A 19,215-nucleotide genomic window follows, 5' to 3' on the forward strand; every position below is an offset into this window, starting at 1 on the left:
ATTTACTCTTGTGACCTAATTGGATTAGTTTTGGCTACAACTAACTACTTATAAGACCTAAGTGAGAAGGACTTGAACTCCCAAACTTTGGAATTTCTGTAAGTAACATCCTCATCCACATTTTCTAAGATGAGGCCATCCTCATCTGTGTAATACATATTTTTTTTTTTTTTTGTCGGCCATGGGGCTTGAACTCTGGGCTTGGGCGCTGTCCCTCTGCTCTTCAGCTCAAGGTGAGCGCTCTACCACTTGTGCTACAGCGCCACTTCCGGTTTTCTGGTGGTTTATTGGAGATAGGAGTCTCACGGTCTCTGCCCGGGCTGGCTTTGAACTGCGATCCTCAGATCTCAGCCTCCTGAGTAGCTAGGATTACAGGCGTGAGCCACCAGCGCCCGGCCTGTAATACTTTTTTTTTTTTTTTTAAATATTTTTAAATGTTGGGCTGTATTATAACATATGTAATACTTGTAATGTACTTGTGCTGTGCTCAGTCTATGTGATACTTGTAACTCAAGATTTAGTGTAGAATTTAACCTTTGCCTTTAAAGTTCTCAACTAACAGAACACTGTTCTAAAATATTAAAAAGAGATCTAGGTACCTATTGTTACTTGAAGTTGAAGCAATTTCTTCAGGTTTTTTATGCTAGGAAGCACTATTTGCTTCATATGGAGTGAAAGTGTAGAGATTATAGGGTTAGATGATTTTGCATTCGATTATAGGGTTAGATGATTTTGCATTCAAATCTTGACCTCTGTTTACAAGGTTGGTCCTTAAATGGTTCAGATAACTCCTCTGAGCTGTGTCTTAGCATTGTGAAAGGGAAATATTGCAAAAGATATTTATAGACTACAAGAGTTTTGAGAATAAAGACTTTTCTTAAAAAAAGACTTTTCTTAATTTTTGTTGTCTTGTTCTGTGTCCTCTGCTTAGCATGTTTGAATATAAATGCTTTTTTTTGGGTCAGTAGTGGGGCTTGAACTCTGGGACTGGGCACTGTCCCTCAGCTCTTCAGCTCAAGGCTAGCACTCTACCACTTGAGCCACATTGCCACTTCTGATTTTCTGAGTGGATTCTTGGAGATGAGTCTCACAGACTTTCCTGTCCAGGCTGGCTTTGAACCGTGATCCTCAGATCTCAGCCTCCTGAGTAGCTAGATTATTGGCGTGAGCCACTGGTGCCCAGCAATAAATGCTTTTTAAATGTTGTTTTTGAAAGAACTAAACTAAAAAACTAAATCTTCTTGTGAAGATCAATTTTTTTGTACTTGAGTATTATGATATATAAGATATTGCCTTTTAAACTCAAAGAAATAACTTAGTAAGATTCTTTAAAAATTAAAACTTATGGTGAATTTCAGGTGGGGCCCATAAATCTCCTATTTAGTTGCTTACTGTACTCAAATGTCAAATCCCTGATACATGGTAAGCTTTTAATATTGAAAGCTTTTCTTCATGGCTTACTACTTTCTATTATTACTTTCTAGTCTACGCTACAATTAGGACAATTCCTTTAATCCTCCTGGTTCCCAGGAAAATAATAGCATTTTCCAAAGATATAGGTATAATTATGAACAAGCACTCTGGACTTGGAACAGGATACCCTGAGGTGGCTAAGTCATCTACATGCCACCTACAAGCTGATAATGGAAAAGTTCCTAATCTTGAGCCTGTTTCCTCCTTTCTGTAAAACGGAGACAATAGTTTGCCTGCCTCAACAACATGTTAGAACTAGGATTTGACAAATAGGAATACTGAATAAGAGTTTGCTTCCTTTGTGGGTACTATCAATTGACAGTAACTATTGCTAGCATCATTATGCATTCTCTGTCTAGGGCTAAAATTTCCTTCCTAAAAATTTATTTTGGTTTTAATTCATGACTCCCTCCTAAGATACTCCTTAAAACCCCTGCATTCTTTTCTTTCTGTCCTGGGAATGTGCTCTTTTCGGCTTACATTTTCTTTTCACTAATGACATAATAGTTTCTCTCCTTGTGATTTCTCAATAAAAATGTCTTGATAGCTTACATCTTTTGGGGCTGAGAAGGTGGCTCTGTGGTAGAACGCTTGCCTTGCATGCCTGAGGCCCTGGGTTCAATTCCTCAGTACCATATAAGCAAAAAAAAAAAAAAAAGTTCATGCTTCGGGGCTGAGAAGGTGGCTCTGTGGTAGGTATATTACATCTTTCATTACTGGAGTTATAGCCAAGGATTTTTGGATTCTATCAGTTATTGGCATAATTACTAACATCTATTATTTCACAAACTCTTTACACTGATGTTTACCCACAGATTTGCACAGATGGCTTTTTTTTCCCACAAATAACATGAAATTTGATGTTTACTTTGGCAGTTCTCGTATAATCTTACTGAACCCTAGATCACAGCCATGATAGGGCCTTTAGTAACATGTTTTAAATATCTATGCTAAATTCAGTTTGTAAATTAAGTTAGCTGACAAAATGGCATGTATCTGGGCCACCCAAATGCAGAACCTTTTTACATCTGAGCTCCCTGACATTGTTTGTCCTCCACAGTTTTTCCTGACTATTGTAATCAATTGAGTTTAAATGTAAGCAAAGGCTATACTTGATAGAGTCCTAAGCTTTAGAAATAAACTTGGAAAGAGCTGAAAAACCTAGTTTTCTTTGACTAGTAAAGTCATAACTAATCTGTAATCCTTTTACGTTTGATAATTTCATTTTGGTGGAAGAAATAACATTAATCCTTGTTTTTTGGATTTTTTGGTTTGCTAGTTTGAGAAAGGATCTTGATAAATCGTCTAGTCTGGCCTTGAACTCACGATCCTGTTTCCTTGCTGGGGCAGGCTGAGATTACAGCTTTAATCCCTCATACTCAGCCAATTAGCCTTTCTCATTAAACAAGAGGAACTATTTTTTTTAAGAGGAACTATTTTTAAATGTAGTTTCCTGTGGATTTCCAGATTTATGTATAATTTCTTAGTAATGTTTCTTTTCCCCACTTGAATTTTTTTTCTTTTTCTTTTTTTTGGCAATAGTGAACTCTGGTCTACTACATTTGTTTGGCATGTGCTCTACTATTTGAGCCATGCCTCTAGATCTTATTTGTTCTAGTCATTTTTGAGGTAGGGTATCATGTTTTTGACTGGGGTAGCCTCAGACTGCAATCCTTCTATATATGACTGATCCTTGTGGCTGGGATGACAGGTGCACACCACCATACTTGGCTTGTTAGAATCTCTAACTTGGTTGCCTTGACTGGCCTTAAACATCAGTCTTCATTTCCCTCTCCTGTGTACCTGGGATTATAGACATGAGCCAACATGTGCAGGCTTAAATTTTTTTCCTTTAGTAAAATGTAAAACAAAATGTAACATTTAAATCATTTTTAAGTATATAGTTATGTGTCATTAAATTTATTCACATTATTTTGCATCCATCTAATTTCGTCTTTGCCATATAAAACTCTGTACTTGACCTTTCTTGTTAATAATTTGTTCATGAAAAACAATATTCTGGCTGGGCTATGGTGGCTCACACTTGTAATTCTAGCTACTTGGGAGCTGAGTACAGGAGGATCACAGTATGAGGTTAGCTTAAATGGAAAAGTTCTTGAGATTAAACCAATAGCTGTGCACAGTGGCATTTGTTTGTCATTCTAAGATATATAAGAGAACTAAGGAGGATTAAGGGTCCAGACCCAGCCCAGGCTGGAGTCCCAAAGACTCCATCCATCTCCAAGGTGTGAACTGGACTCCCTCTCCAAGAGGGAAACTGGGGACGCAGTGTTGCATATCTTTGATTCCAGTAAACACAGAAAGCCTAACGTAGGCAGACCACACATCAGACCACAACTATGCCTGCTCAGTAGTAGTGTGCCATCTGGCAGGTGCAAGGCCACCTGGCAGGTGCAAGGTCCTGAGTTCAAACCTCCCTCCCCCTAAGAGTAATTTGTAAACAAAGCATTTTAGAAATGGTACTTTTGTGGGACTGGTTATAATTTTTTTTTTTTTGGGTCCGGTTGTGGGGCCTGAACTCTGGGCCTGGGCGCTGTCCCTCAGCTCTTCAGCTGAAGGCTAGCGCTCTACTACTTGAGCCACAGCGCCACTTCTGGCTTTTTTCATTCTGCTTATGTGGTGCTGAGGAATCGAACCCAGGGCCTCATGCATGCAAGGCAAGCGCTCTACCACTGAGCCACCTTCCCAGCCCGACAGTTTTTTTTTTAAACACTAGTATTCAATCCGTGAATATGGTATCTGTTATTTAATGTTGTGGTAGTATTTTGTAGTTTTCAGTTTATAGATCTGTGTATATTTTTGTTAATTTTTTTAATCCATACCTGTTTAACAATTTAGATGGTATTGTAATTCATGGTTTTTCTAATTTTAATATCCACTGTTCATTCTTGTTACACAGAAATACAATACTTTATTAGTATTATGTCATGCAAACTTACTAAATTAATTTGCTACATCTTTTCTGTAGAGTCCTTAGTATTTTTCCATATTGTCTACCATGTCATCTGTAAGCAAAGAAATGTTAACTACTTCTTTTTTGATGTATATGTTCTCTTTTTTTTACCTTTATGGCCGTGGCTACAACTTCAGTACTACATTGAAAAGAAGTGGTGAGGTTGTCTTGTTTCTAGTCTTATGGAGAAAGCAGTTTATCTTCACTATTAAGTATGAGGTTAGCTGTTCGTTTTTCAAGGATGCTATTTATCAGGTTAGATTCCCTTCAGTTCTTAGTGTGTTGACAGTTTTTTGTCATGAAAGGGTATTTAATTTTGTCAGATTTTGTTGTTGTTCATCATAGAGCTTGAACTCAGGGCCTAGGCACTGTCCCTGAGCCTTTTTTGCTCAAGACTAGTGCTCTACCACTTTGAGCCACAGCTCCACTCCTAGTTTTCTGGTGGTTAAGAGCCTTGTAGACTTTCCTGCCCTGGATGGCTTTGAACCACATCCTCAGATATCAGCCTCCTGAGTAACTAGGATTACAGATATAAGCCACTAAACCCAGCTCAGATACTTTTTTCTGCATATATTGCTATGATTTATAAATCTGTTAGACAGGATTATATTATATATAATTATATATAACATCATATAACAATATTTATTATTACAATCTATTAGTTTAATTTATTTAATACTGATCAAAAGCAAATTGACTATATGTCTTTTTTTTTTTTTTTGGGTCCGGTCGTGGGGCCTGAACTCTGGGCCTGAGCGCTGTTCCTCAGCTCTTCAGCTCAAGGGTAGTGCTCTACCACTTGAGCCACAGTGCCATTTCCGGCTTTTTTTCTTTTTGCTTATATGGTGCTGAGGAATCGAACCCAGGGCCTCAGGCATGCAAGGCAAGCGCTCTACCACTGAGCCACCTTCCCAGCCCTTGACTATATGTCTTAAGAATTGAGAAGCTTTGGTTCTCCTCTAATTTTGAGTACAAGTTTAAAACATTCTGATAATTTGTAGTGATTAACTTAAAATCAAAGGATACAACTCACTTTATTTATTTATTTATTTATTTTTGTTTTTGTCAGTGGGGGCTGAGCTCTGGGCCTGGGCACTGTCCCTCAGTTCTTCAGCTCAAGGCTAACACTCTACCATTTGAGCCACAGTGTCACTTCTGGCCTTTTTTGTTTATGTGGTGCTGAGGAATTGAACCCATGGCCTCATGCATGCAAGGCAAGCACTCTACCACTGAGCTACCTTCCTAGCCCCTCAACTCAGTTTTAATATTTGTTTATCATCAGGGCCAAAAACCATTTTGTAAAATACAGTACTTAAAAGTGTAGTACTCATTGTACAAAAATATGGGTAGGGAAGGGTGTGGGAAGTGTGCAGATGTAGTTACTAGCTAGCAAGTACTGTTAATTTGCAACATTTAGCTCATTACATATCACTTAGTTTTAATTTTAAGAAAATCTTATCTGCGTCAAGGATATTTAATGAGAATCTAGAATAGATTATTAAAATACATTTATTATAAAATATGCCTGATATTGTCAGTAACTTTTAAAATAATGTTTTAAAATTATTTTAGTACAACAAAATTTTTTTCCCTTAGTTTCAGCATTGGTTTTTACTAACAACTCCATTTTTGAAACTTTGACTTAACTATTTTAAGGTCTTTGTCACCTAAAGTCTTGCTAAGTTTAGAGCCTTTGTCACCTAAAGTCTCGCTAAGTTTTAGAGTCTGTTGTGAAAAGTACTTTTAGTTTCCTTTTGCTTACTTGCCTCCTTTTGTTTACTCATTTTTAGTTAGGCACCTGTTCTACTTAATTTGCACAGGATTCTTTTTATCAGCTGAGTTTTACTTGTAGATGATAATTATTAAACGTTTCTATGAATGAGTTGTCAGTATGACATGAGCCATTTGTTAGCACTTATGGCAACACATTGTTAAGAATGGTTGAGGCTGAGGAAAGTCTTTTATTCGCCACGTATGCATTGCTCTGGACTTATGCAAATGCTGTAGTTTGCTTTGTGGTTAACCAAAAGGAAAGGGCCTGTTTTTTTTTTTTTTAATTCTTGGAACACATAAAGTATCTTATTTTATTTTTGTCGGTTGTAGGGCCTGCACTCTGGGCTTGGGTGCTGTCCCTCAGCTCTTCAGCTCAAGGCAAACGCTGTACCACTTGAACCAAAGCGCCACTTCTGGCTTTTTCTGCTTACGTGGTACTGGGGAATCGAACCCAGGGCCTCATGCATACAAGGCAAGCACTCTACCACTGAGCCACCTTCCCAGCCCACATAAAATATTTTAGTACTTGGTTTAAAGTTCTTTCATTTGTTTATTCTGCTTAGTAATTAGTAATAATAGTTTTAATATCTAGGTAAGTTTAGGATTAAAGTTCTTACTTATAATTTAGTTTTAATTTATATTTAATTTCATACAGAAATTAAAAACAGTAGTGTGAAGTTTCTAAGCAGTGGTTTAAAATGGCAAGGAACTTTTTACAACCAACATATACAACTTTAAAAATGATCACTTTTTGGGGCTAGGAAGGTGGCTCAGTGGTAAAATGCTTGCATCGTATGCACGAGGCCCTGGGTTCAATTCCTTAGTACCACCTAAACAGAAAAGTCCAGAAGTGGCAGTGTGGCTCAAGTGGTAGAGCACTAGCCTTGAGCTGAATTGCTCAGGGACAGTGCCTAGGCCTAGCATTCAAGCCCCACACTGACACCCCCCCACAAAAAAAGATCACTTTTCTTGTGTTACTACATGTGTTAAATATGAAATTATAATGTACTGATAAGTAACATGTATTTTGGAAATCAGTTCTGTTGGAAGTGGCACATGAAAAAGTAGGAATTTGACATGTAAAAAGATGTGTAATTAGGAATTTATGCGGAAACCATTTGTATCATTAAAATTAGGAAGTACAGTTTTCAGAATTTTTTAACTACCTCTTGATTCTAATTATATGAAACCATTTGTTGCCTAGAATCTTCTTCTTAGGGAATGAGTCATTATAGAACATTGAATATTTTTATTTTGTGCTTAGTACTGGGGCTTGCTCAGTTTTTTGCTCATGGCTGCTACTATACCACTTGAGCCATGCCTCCATGCCTCTATTTCAGCTTTTTTTTGCTCATTAGTTAGAGATAGAATCTTAAGGCCTTTCTGCAAGGGCTGGCTTCAACTGAAATCCTTAGGTCTCAGTTTTCTGTGAACTAGATTAAAGGCATAAAGGTGCCTGGCTTCTTTTTTTGCTGACCATGTATTTAGTGTTCTTGGTCCCTATTCTGTTTTTCTTCTTAAATATGCTAGATAACTGAGTTGACTGAGAGGTTTGGAGAGAGTTTTGCTCAACTTCAGGAATTAAGAATGATACGGGTTCCATCATTCAGAAAGACTAATACTAAGTTTTTTTATTCCTGCAGAATCTTGACCTAAAAAAAAAAATGACACGAGTACAAAAGGGGAATAGTGAGGATCAACTAGAGGGTGTGAGTGAGGGGAGGGTGATGAGAGGAATATGATTGAAGTACCTTATATTTGTGTGAAACTAGCTAAGATGACAGGCGTGAGCCACTGGTGCCCGGCTTAAAGCAAGTTTTATGTATATGTAGACATATTATAGCAGGGCAATGGTAATCCTAGCTACTCAGGAGGCTGATATCCGAGGATTGCGGTTCAAAGCTAGCCAGGGCAGGAAAGTCCATGAGACTCTTACCTCCAATGAACCACAAGAAAACCGGATGTGGTGCTGTGGCTCAAGTGGTAGACAGCTAGAGCTGAGGGACAGTGCCCAGGCCTAGAGTTCAAGCCCCACAACCTACCAAAAAAAAATCAATTTTTAAATTTAAATAAAACAATGTGATATGGGTTCCAAAGTTGGGAGTCACTAGACTTTATGTAAAAGGTCAATTCTGAATAAAACAGAATTATGAGCAATCAAGTGATTAAAACAAGTCACACATAGTGTACAATAGATTAGACTAGACTTGGAAATGTTGCTGTAGCAGTATTTAGTGAATGCACGAAGAGTATAAAACCATGTCTTCAAATTTTTGAACAGTTGAAAAATATGGCATATTTGTTTGAGAGAGGGCCTCACTGGTGCTTTGAACTTGTGATCTCCCTGCCTTAGTTTTCATTTATTTATTTATTTAATTAATTTTTTTGGGGGGGATCTGGTCGTGGGGTCTGGGCGCTGTCCCTCAGCTCTTCAGCTCAAGGCTAGCACTCTACCACTTGAGCCCCAGCGCCACTTCTGGCTTTTTTCTTTTTACTTATGTGGTGCTGAGGAATCGAACCCAGGGCCTCATGCATGCAAGGCAAGTTCTCGACCACTGAGCCACCTTCCCAGCCCCTGCCTTAGTTTTCTAAGTGCTGAAATGTACGGATGTGTACTATCATACCTGGTAGAATATATGTCTTTAAGCATTATCGTGACCTAGAAATACCAGAGAAATGTAATTTTGATGATCCGTTTAAAACAAATAAGAACTACTTCAGGATATATTAGACAACCAGGAAGAAGAATCAAAATAAAAACTGAAGAGTAGAGGAATAGAAAAACGGTGTGTATCATCTCCCCTTAAGTAGAGTTGTAACTAACATTAGCCACTCTTCAATTTAAGTTTTACTTCCTACTCCTGTCCCTACCCCCTTCCTTTTCTTCCCCTTCCCACCCTTCTCTTCTTCTCTCCTCTCTTCCTCTTCTTTCTCTTCCACTCCTTTTCTCCCTTGTTTTCCTTCCTTCCTTCCTTCTCAACTTTTATCTTGGTTAGGTAATTTTTGTTTGATTATCCATTTTGGTGCAATTTCCTGCCTGTTAAGAAGGCAACACATAGCTGGGCGCTGGTGGCTCACGCTTATAATCCTAGCTACTCAGGAGGCTGAATCTGAGGATCATGGTTCAAAGCCAGCCTGTGCAGGAAAGTCTGTGAGACTCTTATCTCCAATAAACAACTCAGAAACCGGAAGTGGCATGTAGCTCAAGTGGTAGAGCACTTGCCTTGAGCTGAAGAGCTGAGGGACAGTGCCCAGGCCCAGCGTTCAAGCCCCATGACCGACAAAAAAAAAAAAAAAAAGAAGGCAACAGAATCATATATACTTGCTGTCTGTATGTGAACTGAAGAACATGTGCACTCACATACCACTAACCATGTGTGGGCTTTGAAAGAAGTAATATGATTGATCACTGATAATGATTTATTCTTTATGCAGTAATTTGTGGACTGAAGAACTAGCATTCATGTTTATATTTTCCTCAGTTAAAACACTGCTTGAACTGACACTTGAATCATGTTTTTGGGTGCCTGTTTACCTATGCTGGAATAATTGAATCTTACACATAGTGAGACCACACAAAGGGAATACTGCCCGTAAAAAGATGACTGACAAAAATCCTAAATTGAGTGGAGGAAAGTGTGAGCATATTAATCTTACTACTTTTGGCAAGCAGTTGATAAATTCTAAGACTGAAATGTATAGTTGACTTAATGATTCTTAGACTCACATTTTATTAGTCTTAAGAAAATCTTTCTTCATAATGAAGAGAGAATAAAAATCAGCAGCTCTTTTCTTTCTTCTTTCCTTTGCAGTAAAGATTAATGGCCAGAAAGTGGGAATTTTTCAGGCCAGTTTTATGGAAGCAACTGCCCAGTTTAAAGAGCAAGCTTTTGGCTGTGTGCAGGGCCAACAACCTCAGCTGCCATTCCTTTGAATGCCCAAAGATGGAGGGTCCCAGCCTGTTTTCATCCCTAATATTTAGATAAGGATTTGTGCAATTTTTCCTTCTACATTCTACTTGCTCTTTTGGTACTTGAAAATTAAAATTACTTAAAAAGTTTATTTAACCATGAGTGGAAAAGAAGGTTTCTGCCTATATTTTATCACCATGTAGACTGGAAGTGAATTGCCATGGTCATTCTTATCTAAAAAGAAAAACCTTAGGAGAGGATCACAAAGGCTCACTAGCTATGTACATATGATCATATAAGATAATATTTATGAAAATAAACTCTAGGAAATGGAAGCGAGGTTTTTTTTCTTTGTTGCAATTTTTGTTCTTTACCTTTTGTCTTGTTTGCAAGTTTATCTGTTTTGGGGAGGGTGGAGGTAGCACAGAAAGGGTGGGACCAAGAGTGAAGGAATTGGCAGTAGTACTCATCAGAGTCTATGCTCAAAATAAACTGTAGAACTTGTGGGGGGGATGGGAGTGGGAGAGAGAAACATTGTTCAAAAAGCAATGCATTCATTAACTGATGTATATAACTGTAATCCCTCTGAACATCACCTTTACAATAACAATAAATAAACTATAGAACTTGTTGGTGGGATGGGAGTGTGTGTGTGTGTGTGTGTGTGTGTGTGTGTGGAATGCTGTTCAAAAAAGAAACGTACAAGCTGGGTGCTGTTGGCTCACGCCTGTAATCCTAGCTACTAAGGAGGCTGAGATCTGAGGCTCATGGTTCAAAGCCTGGGGAAAGTTCATGAGACTCTTATCTCTAGTAAACCACCAGAAAACTGGAAGTGGTACTGTGGCTCAAGTGGTAGAGTGCTAGCCTTGAGCTGAAGAGCTGAGGGACATCCCCCAGGCCCAGAGTTCAAGCCCCACAACCAACCAAAAAAAAGAAATGTACTCATTACCTGATGTATATAACTGTAACCCCTCTGAACATCACCTTTACAATAACAATGTGTGTGTATGAAAAAATAGGTGTCAAGATAGTCCTTGAATAAATTCTAATATATGTGAAAGAAAATTTGGAAATGTATAAATAAAAAAGATTAACAAGGATAATTATGAAAAGAGGAACTAAGGAATATTTATTGTGCTTTTAAATGTTGCTGAGGTCTTAGCTGATAGAACTTAATTTGGGAGACTTGACTTTACCAATTGATTAAAGAGTATAACTATTAACTGTAATATTCTTTTTTGGAGGGGGGTTCTGGTCGTGGGGCCTGAACTCTGGGCCTGGGCGCTGTCCCTCAGCTCTTCAGCTCAAGGCTAGCAGTCTACCACTTGAGCCACAGCGCCACTTCCAGCTTTTTTCTTTTTGCTTATGTGGTGCTGAGGAATTGAACCCAGGGCCTCAGGCATGCAAGGCAAGCGCTCTACCACTGAGCCACCTTCCCAGCCCCTCCTTTTTAAATTTTAAGATATGTCTTTATTAAAAAACAATGCAAATGGTTTGATTTTCCTGGGCCTTAGTTTTGTCATCTGAATTGAAGATAATTGAATCTAGAGGGTTGTTGCTATAATTAAATTATTTAAATGTCTAGAATAGTGCTTAGAAAAATGGTAAATATTAACTAATATTAAATATTTCGCGGTTACTAGAATAGTGCACATCTGTAACATTTTAGTATGGAAAGATTCCCTATGATTTAAGTAAACAATTTTTAGAGCAACATATACATATGGTATGAGCAACTATTTGTAAATAAAATTTTAGAATGAGAGGGCATTGGGTTAGAGCACTGGCTAGCATGTGTGAAGCCTTGAATTCAATCAGTCCCCAGCATTGAAAATAAACATTTACAGTATATGAATTCGATTGGACTGTGCTCATCATTGCTAGTAGAAAAGACACTGATAAATCAGGCCCACCATCTGACCTTAAAGGGTCTGGTCAAGTCTCAGCACTTAGCTGCCTGTGCTGGGGCATGCTTGTTATTCCAGCAATTGGAAGGCTGAGACAGGAAGATCAAAGTCTGGGATATATAGGGAGATCCATCAAAAAGTAAATAAGCAAACAACCAAATATTAAAATAAACATTTAAAATTATACAGGTGCATGTATTAAATGTATATGGCTAGATCTGGGAAGGAAAAAAATGTTTGTCTTAATGGTTGTAACCTCTAGGGAGTGAAATTAGTGGAGGGAAATAAGATTAAAGAAGTTGTTTTGGTGGTGCTTGGGATTTTTCCAAGAATGTATTAAAGTTAAAAATTGTAATTTTCCAAAGATTAAAAGGCTAGTACAACTTTTGACTTTTTTAAAGCTGTTTTTAAATGGTAGATGGGTCTTATTCACTAAGTGATGTGTACTTTTCCTTATTTTCCTTAGTGATTTACTAAGGTTTTCTTGGCAGGAACATGCTTACCCAGCTGATGAACTCATGCCTTTAACCTGTAGAGGCCGAGTTAGGGGCCAGGAGCCAAGTCGGGGTGACGTTGATGATGCCTTGGGAAAGTGAGTATAAGAACAAGGCACAGGTAGACATGACAAAGTGCCCAAGACTGCTTTAAATATTACATGGACACCTTGGTTCCTTCTGTTGTCTTTTGTAAACAAAATTATCTCTTAGAGAAAAGTAGCTTGCTAATAAGCTAAATGTAGATAGACATCATTTTAATGTAACCTTAAAATGTATTTAAAGTCAAAAGAACATGATGAAGTACATGTTGGTGCTTTACCATTTTCATATATTTTAAAATAAGAGCTAATCAATGTTTTAATGCATAGCTTTTCACACATCTCAGTCTTCATACATTGTACTATTGACAAACGTGTTAGTGAATAGAACTACCAGCTGATAGGATGAAGGTAAGTCTACTTACCCATTTGTGGATGCAATATTTTAAATGCTAATGTTTTGCATCTTGTTATATTTGTTTCTTAGATTCTCCCTAACACTGATTGATTCTTTGGACACTCTTGTGGTAGGTTCATTTCTTCTTGGAATCATCTATTGTATAAAGTTCATAATATGTAAATGCAATGCAGTAACTATGGAATGGAAGCTTTCAGATTTAAGTATGTTCAGATTTTTTGTTTGAAATGAATTGTGTTTTATGCCAAGCGAATGTCATGTAGAATAATAGAGAAACACAAGCAATTTGTGTGATGACTGCTAGAAAGGATTTCTTTTTCTTCTTGGATGTTGAAACTATTAATAGAAAGTAATTTTGGAAAAGAGCTCAATATTTTCAATAATACTGAAATTGTTTAATTGAAATCTATTTATGCTCTTCCATAAACAAAATTATGTTCCCCAGCAATGATTTTTTTAATAACAAGTAATGGTTTTTTCTGACTCTCCAATCTTATGTAATACAGAAATCATTTTAATTAGTTCTGGTTCAAAATTGTTGATGGCAGAAGGGAGAGATGCAGTTCCAGATATCATAATTTCTAAGTCCAGTGTTTTAATGTTTTACATTTTGATCAGTATGATATAAAAGTAGGTTTATTTAAGGATTTTCTTAAAAGTATAATGGAGGAGGGAAGGGATAGTGAGAGAACAGTAATATTAGGAGTAGATAACAATGTTCAACAAGAAATGTACCTTATTTATATAACTATAACTCCTCTGTACAGCATCTTTACAATAAAGTAAAAATTAAAAAAGCATAATTTGAGTTAATATCCTAAGTGCTTGCTTAAAAAAAACAAAAATTTTGTGGGATAACAGACTATCTTCAGAACCAGGATTTATTTCCTAATACTGTTTCCATGTTCTTTTTTTTTTATACTTTTTTTTTTTCTTTTAAGAACAAAGACTCTTAGCCTTAACTGCATCTCACTTATGGAGTCATTTTTTTTCTCTTTCTTTTTTTCCTTTTCCCTATTCAGGTTTTTCTGATTGAATTGTTCTGAATGAAGCATTATTATTTAATTTTCTAAAGCCAATCTTTAGTTTTGAAATGCAGGTATGGTTGAAATACCATATTTGGTTATACCTTTTTTTTTTTTTTTTTGGTCATGGGGCTTGAACTCTGGGCCTAGGCACTGTCCCTGAACAATTCAGCTGAAGCCTAGTGCTCTACCACTTGAGCCACAGTGCCACTTCCAGCTTTTTCTGCTTACATGGTTCTGAGGAATCAAACTCAGGGCCTCATGCATGCAAGGCAAGCACTCTACCACTGAGACACATTCCCAGCCCTGTTTAGACCTTTTTAACTGAGCCATTGTTTTGAAAGTCACAAGTTCATTTTTTTGCAATTAATGAAATGTACAACAACATTGTAATAGCTGTGAAAATAGAATATTGTATATCTTATTTATGATTTAGTCCTAGGTTTTCTGCATATAATAGGAAAGAGAAAAAGATATACAAGATATCCTGAAAGGCACAGATGACCACCTGGGAGAACCTAAATGGGTGTTATTTATTGGTAACTGAGTAATGCATATCAAGTCTGCCTTGATGTGGGCAATAGGTGATGACCAGAAAGACCACAGGTGCACTTAATTTTTTTTTTTTATCTGTCATCTTGGCTTTATTTTTCCATTTGACAGTTCCCTCTCATTTCTTACATTTATTTCACGATTAAGAGGAGAAAGCAGTCAATTTAGGATGAGGTTTCCTGCTATGATTGATTCAGAGATTATTCTAAATTTTACTTGAATGTTAGACACATTCTTAGGAACTATTTCATACCTAAGTTGTAATTTTTAGTGAAAGTGTCAAATCAAAAGAGTATTACAAAATATTCTTAAAGAGATTAAATAGTAAAATAAGGATGAACTACTTTTGATGTGCCTCATCTCTATAAATAACACCTAATTTTGTCCTTAAACTGAAAATGACAGCAGAACATGCATGACAGTGACCCCTTCATGGAGCTCTTTGCAAGAATCAGTCAGTTTTTAGTTTAATCAGGATTCTAGGCTTGCATGGTATAACAATGATTTGAAATGCAGTATTGTACTTTCAATCAGACACTGCTAGAATACACTTTACTTACATTATCTCACTTTAAAAAACAACCCTATAGGAGTAGGTATTTCTTTTTGTAGATGAAAAAGCATGCGCAAAGATTTATGTAAATTAACTTGGATCACCAGAACTCAAAGCCTACAGTTTACCATAACATTATACTGCCTCCTTAGTGAACCAGGGCATCCATGGAGTAAGATGGCAAACATATAGCTCAGAATCAGTCAGTTAAAGAGAGTATTTTCTTCAGAACATAAATAAATTTTGAGAAGTTTGATGAAAAGGATGATTTTGTTGTTACTATTCTGACTTGAAAATCAAAACCCAAATCCTAACTAATTATGGTGTATGGGTTTATATGAGAGTCAGAGTGAGTGGTGTGGGGAGAGAAAGAAGAGAGAGAGAATAGAAGATGAGAAGAGACCATCTTTTATTTGAATTGCTTATTTAAGTAATGTCACAGATTTTTAGAGCTTTTGTATTTGTGAATTATTGTTATAACTTTTACAGGTTGAGAGTGCTAAGCTAGAAATCTGCAACATTTGAATAATCCCAGCATCACATTGGAACACTCAGAAATTTTAAGATTTTGTATTTTGGTCTTAGACATGCTCAACCTATATAAAGAACCTAGTATCTTATTTATTTATGTATTTGTTTGTTGGTTTGTTTGTATCAGTTCTGAGGCTTGAACTCAGGGCCAGGGAACTGTCCCTGAACTGCTTTTTACTCAAGGCTAGTGCTCTACTACTTGAGCCAGAGCTGTACTTCTAGCTCTTTTGGTGTGGCGGGGAAAAGGGGGAGGGCGGGGAGAAGAGGAAGGTAGTTCATTGGAGATAAGAGTCTCACAAAGTTTCCTTCTGGCTTTGAACCCCAGTCCTCAGATCTTAGCATCCAGAATAGCTATGATTGTAGGTATGAGCCACCAATGCCTGGCTATTTTTGTTTTTTTAGATTATTAAAGCTATTTCATTGTATCTAAAAAAAAGAAGTATATTAAGATACTGTATTATTAGCACTACTTTTTTTCAGGTTTAAACATGATGTTTTATAATTAAAGGAAGTACTGGGTCAATCTTTTGAGACTTAGCGTATTAAAATTGTTTGTACTTGCTCATTCTAAAACTATTTCTCCTTGACTTCATAGCAAAAACTTTTCCATAATTTTCTCCTCCTAGGTATTAAATAAAACTAAAGAATTTGAAGATGCGGTGAGAAAAGTTTTAAGAGATGTTAATTTAGATAATGATGTAGTTGTGTCAGTCTTTGAAACAAACATCAGAGTTCTTGGGTAAGTATATAAGGTGATGAAACATTTATTTATTTATTTATTTATTTTTGTCAGTCATGGGCGCTTGAACTTAGCCTGGGCCCTGTCCCTGAGCTCTTTTGCTCAAGGCTAGTGTTCTACCGCTTTGAGCCACAGCTCCATTTCTGGTTTTTGAATCGTTAATTGGAGATAAGAGTCTCATGAGGACTTTTCTGCCTGAGCTGGTTTTGAATTGCAAACATTAATTAGATTTCAGCTTCCTAAATAGCTAGGATTACAGGCATGAGCCACTGGCACCCAGCTTGAAACTGATTTTATAAGAAGTTTAGAGCTGTTTATTCTTTGAAGATAAAGAGGCTTCTCATGTTTAAAAGATGAAATTTAGGTTATTCTTTTTTTTCCTGGAGCTTGAACTCAGGGCCTGGGCACTGCTGCCCCTGAGCTTCTTTTGCTCAGGCTAGCCCTCTACCACTTGAGCTACAGTGCCACTTCTGGCCTTTTCTGTTGATGTGGTATTGAGGAAACAAACCCATGGCTTCATGCATTGCTAGGCAAGCACTCTACCACTAGGCCACATTCCCAGTTCTAAAATTTAGGCTATTATGAAACACAGAGGTTACAGGAATAATCTTGCATTGTGTCCATCACAACTATCAGTGGTCTATGGAAATAGTTGAGTCAAGTCCATGTGGACCCCTGTGTAAAAAGAAATTAGCAGGTGAAAATATGTCATATTAGTGATAATAGTTTTTTCATAACTTACATGTTTTTTTCTTTCTTTTTTTTTTTTTTTTTTGGTCCGGTCGTGGGCCTGAACTCTGGGCCTGGGCACTGTCCCTCAGCTCTTCAGCTCAAGGCTAGCACTCTACCACTTGAGCCACAGCGCCACTTCCGGCTTTTTTTTTCTACTTATATGGTGCTGAGGAATCGAACCCAGGGCCTCATGTATGCAAGGCAAGCGCTCTACCACGAGCTACCTTCCCAGCCTGCTTACGTGTTTTTCTAGCTTTAGCTTAACACTTCTGCAGAAAAAGGCAAATGAAGTGAATTTTATAGGATTGCCTCTCATGAAATGTTTAAAAATAATTGCAAGATTTATTCATTTGTTTCAACATTGGAAAAGTTTTATTTATTTATTTATTTTTTTTGTTGGTCGTGGGGCTTGAGCTCTGGGCCTGGGCCCTGTCCCTGAGTTCTTCAGCTCAAGGCTAATGCTCTACCACTTGAGCCACAGCGTCATTTCAGTTTTCTGGTGGGTTATTGGCGATAAGAGTTTCATGGACTTTCTTGCCCGGGCTGCCTTTGAACTGTGAACTCAGATCTCAGCCTCCTGAGTAGTTAGGATTACAGGCGTGAGCCACCAATGCACAGCTGGGAAAGTTTTATTTTTAAACAGAACTATGTTGTAACTCATTTTCTTTTGTCAAATAAATCTACTCTTCAATTACATATATTTAAGAAAAAGTTACATAGCTTTTCAAAGCTTTTTAGTATTTGATAGAATAAGAGGTATTTTTATTTTAAAATGTTATACTAAGTTAACAATTTCATAATAATTAAAAATTAAATGTTGTTAAAACTTACTACATTGTTTTAATAAGCATGATTTCCAAGATGTTAAGAAAAGCCTTTTAAGAATGTTGTTATATAGCATTATAATTATATAACAACATATATTATCTAATTTTTAAAAAATATGTTGACTATGTAACTGTCATAAAATGAGTAACCAGTAAAAAATAAAGTTCTTCCTGTATACTTTTGTATGCTAAATTGTTTAGAATGAAATGGCATTTAAGTATCAGTACGATATAAGTAATGTTTCATTTTTGTTATCCTAGGGGTCTTTTGGGTGGACACTCACTGGCAATCATGCTGAAAGAAAAAGGTGAATACATGCAGTGGTACAATGATGAACTTCTCCAAATGGCAAAGCAATTGGGTTACAAACTTTTACCAGCTTTCAATACTACCAGTGGCCTTCCTTATCCCCGAGTAAGTAATTTTGCAAAAGAACTATCTTCATAGGCTGCTTTTTCATTCATTACAAATGAATTTTTACAATCATAACCCTTGTTTCTCACCTACTTGAGGATAGAAAAAACTGCTTCAAAGCTGTATAACAAATTTATATTGACATTTCAGTTAACTTACATTTAAGTGATATGAGAATTAGATTTGTCTCAGCTGTACTGTGTATCAGTGTAACAGATTAGATTATGCTTCAGAAAGAAGAAACAGATGCCAGACTAGGATGTAGGCCGGAATTGTTGGTGCCAAAGTTATGTTTGAAGCAGTGAGAGTAGGTAGGTGTTACTCTCCAAATGAGGCTATAGAGTGAACACTTCACAGATGGGTCATGACAACCAAGTAGAGTTGGTGGAAAGGAGCGCTTTCAGAGATTTAGGAGGCAAACCATACTGTAGCAGATAGTATTGTAAAGTACAAAAACAGAAGCTTCAAAAGAAGTAGATGTTCTACACATCTAAAGGAGAGTTGAGTGCATATGGATTCTTGAAGGATGTAGTATGGTAGATTGAAGGTAGAAGAAGGTTGCAGAGTAAGTGTTCACCTTGGGAATTGTTCTGTATTAATAATTTAAAGAAAGGTAGCAGCATTCATTCTAGAGTGCTTTGTTGGATTTTGTTTTGTTCCCTCCCAGAAAATTTATTTAAAGCAGAAGGAAGGAAGCCATTGGAGATATAAAGAGCTCTCCCTTCTGATTTGTTTCATTGTTAACATTGTTCTTTCCCTCTTAGCCAAGTCAAAGATCTCAGCCATTATGGAGGTCTTAAGCTTTTTTCCTTTTCTTATTGCTGCTATGATATTGGAGCCAATATAA

The 19,215-nt window shown here is 36.9% G+C and overlaps 1 protein-coding gene across 4 annotated transcripts in view; it reads left to right on the forward strand.

The window, feature by feature from the left end:
• Edem3 (ER degradation enhancer, mannosidase alpha-like 3) overlaps positions 1 to 19,215 on the forward strand; it is a 72,595-nt gene that overhangs the window by 8,456 nt on the left and 44,924 nt on the right. For 3 of the 4 annotated variants that reach the window (XM_013021821.1, XM_013021820.1, XM_013021819.1), the window contains exons 3-6: positions 12,533 to 12,633; positions 13,064 to 13,103; positions 16,282 to 16,394; positions 18,215 to 18,368. In XM_013021821.1, coding sequence (XP_012877275.1) covers positions 12,533 to 12,633; positions 13,064 to 13,103; positions 16,282 to 16,394; positions 18,215 to 18,368 — 408 coding nt within the window. Of the gene's footprint in view, positions 1 to 12,532; positions 12,634 to 13,063; positions 13,104 to 14,550; positions 14,626 to 16,281; positions 16,395 to 18,214; positions 18,369 to 19,215 lie in introns of those variants that run through there. The other variant, XM_013021822.1, reaches the window with a different exon arrangement.

The sequence above is a fragment of the Dipodomys ordii genome, unplaced genomic scaffold (genome assembly GCF_000151885.1).
Source record: "Dipodomys ordii isolate 6190 unplaced genomic scaffold, Dord_2.0 Scaffold57, whole genome shotgun sequence".
NCBI classification, from domain to species: Eukaryota; Metazoa; Chordata; class Mammalia; order Rodentia; family Heteromyidae; genus Dipodomys; species Dipodomys ordii.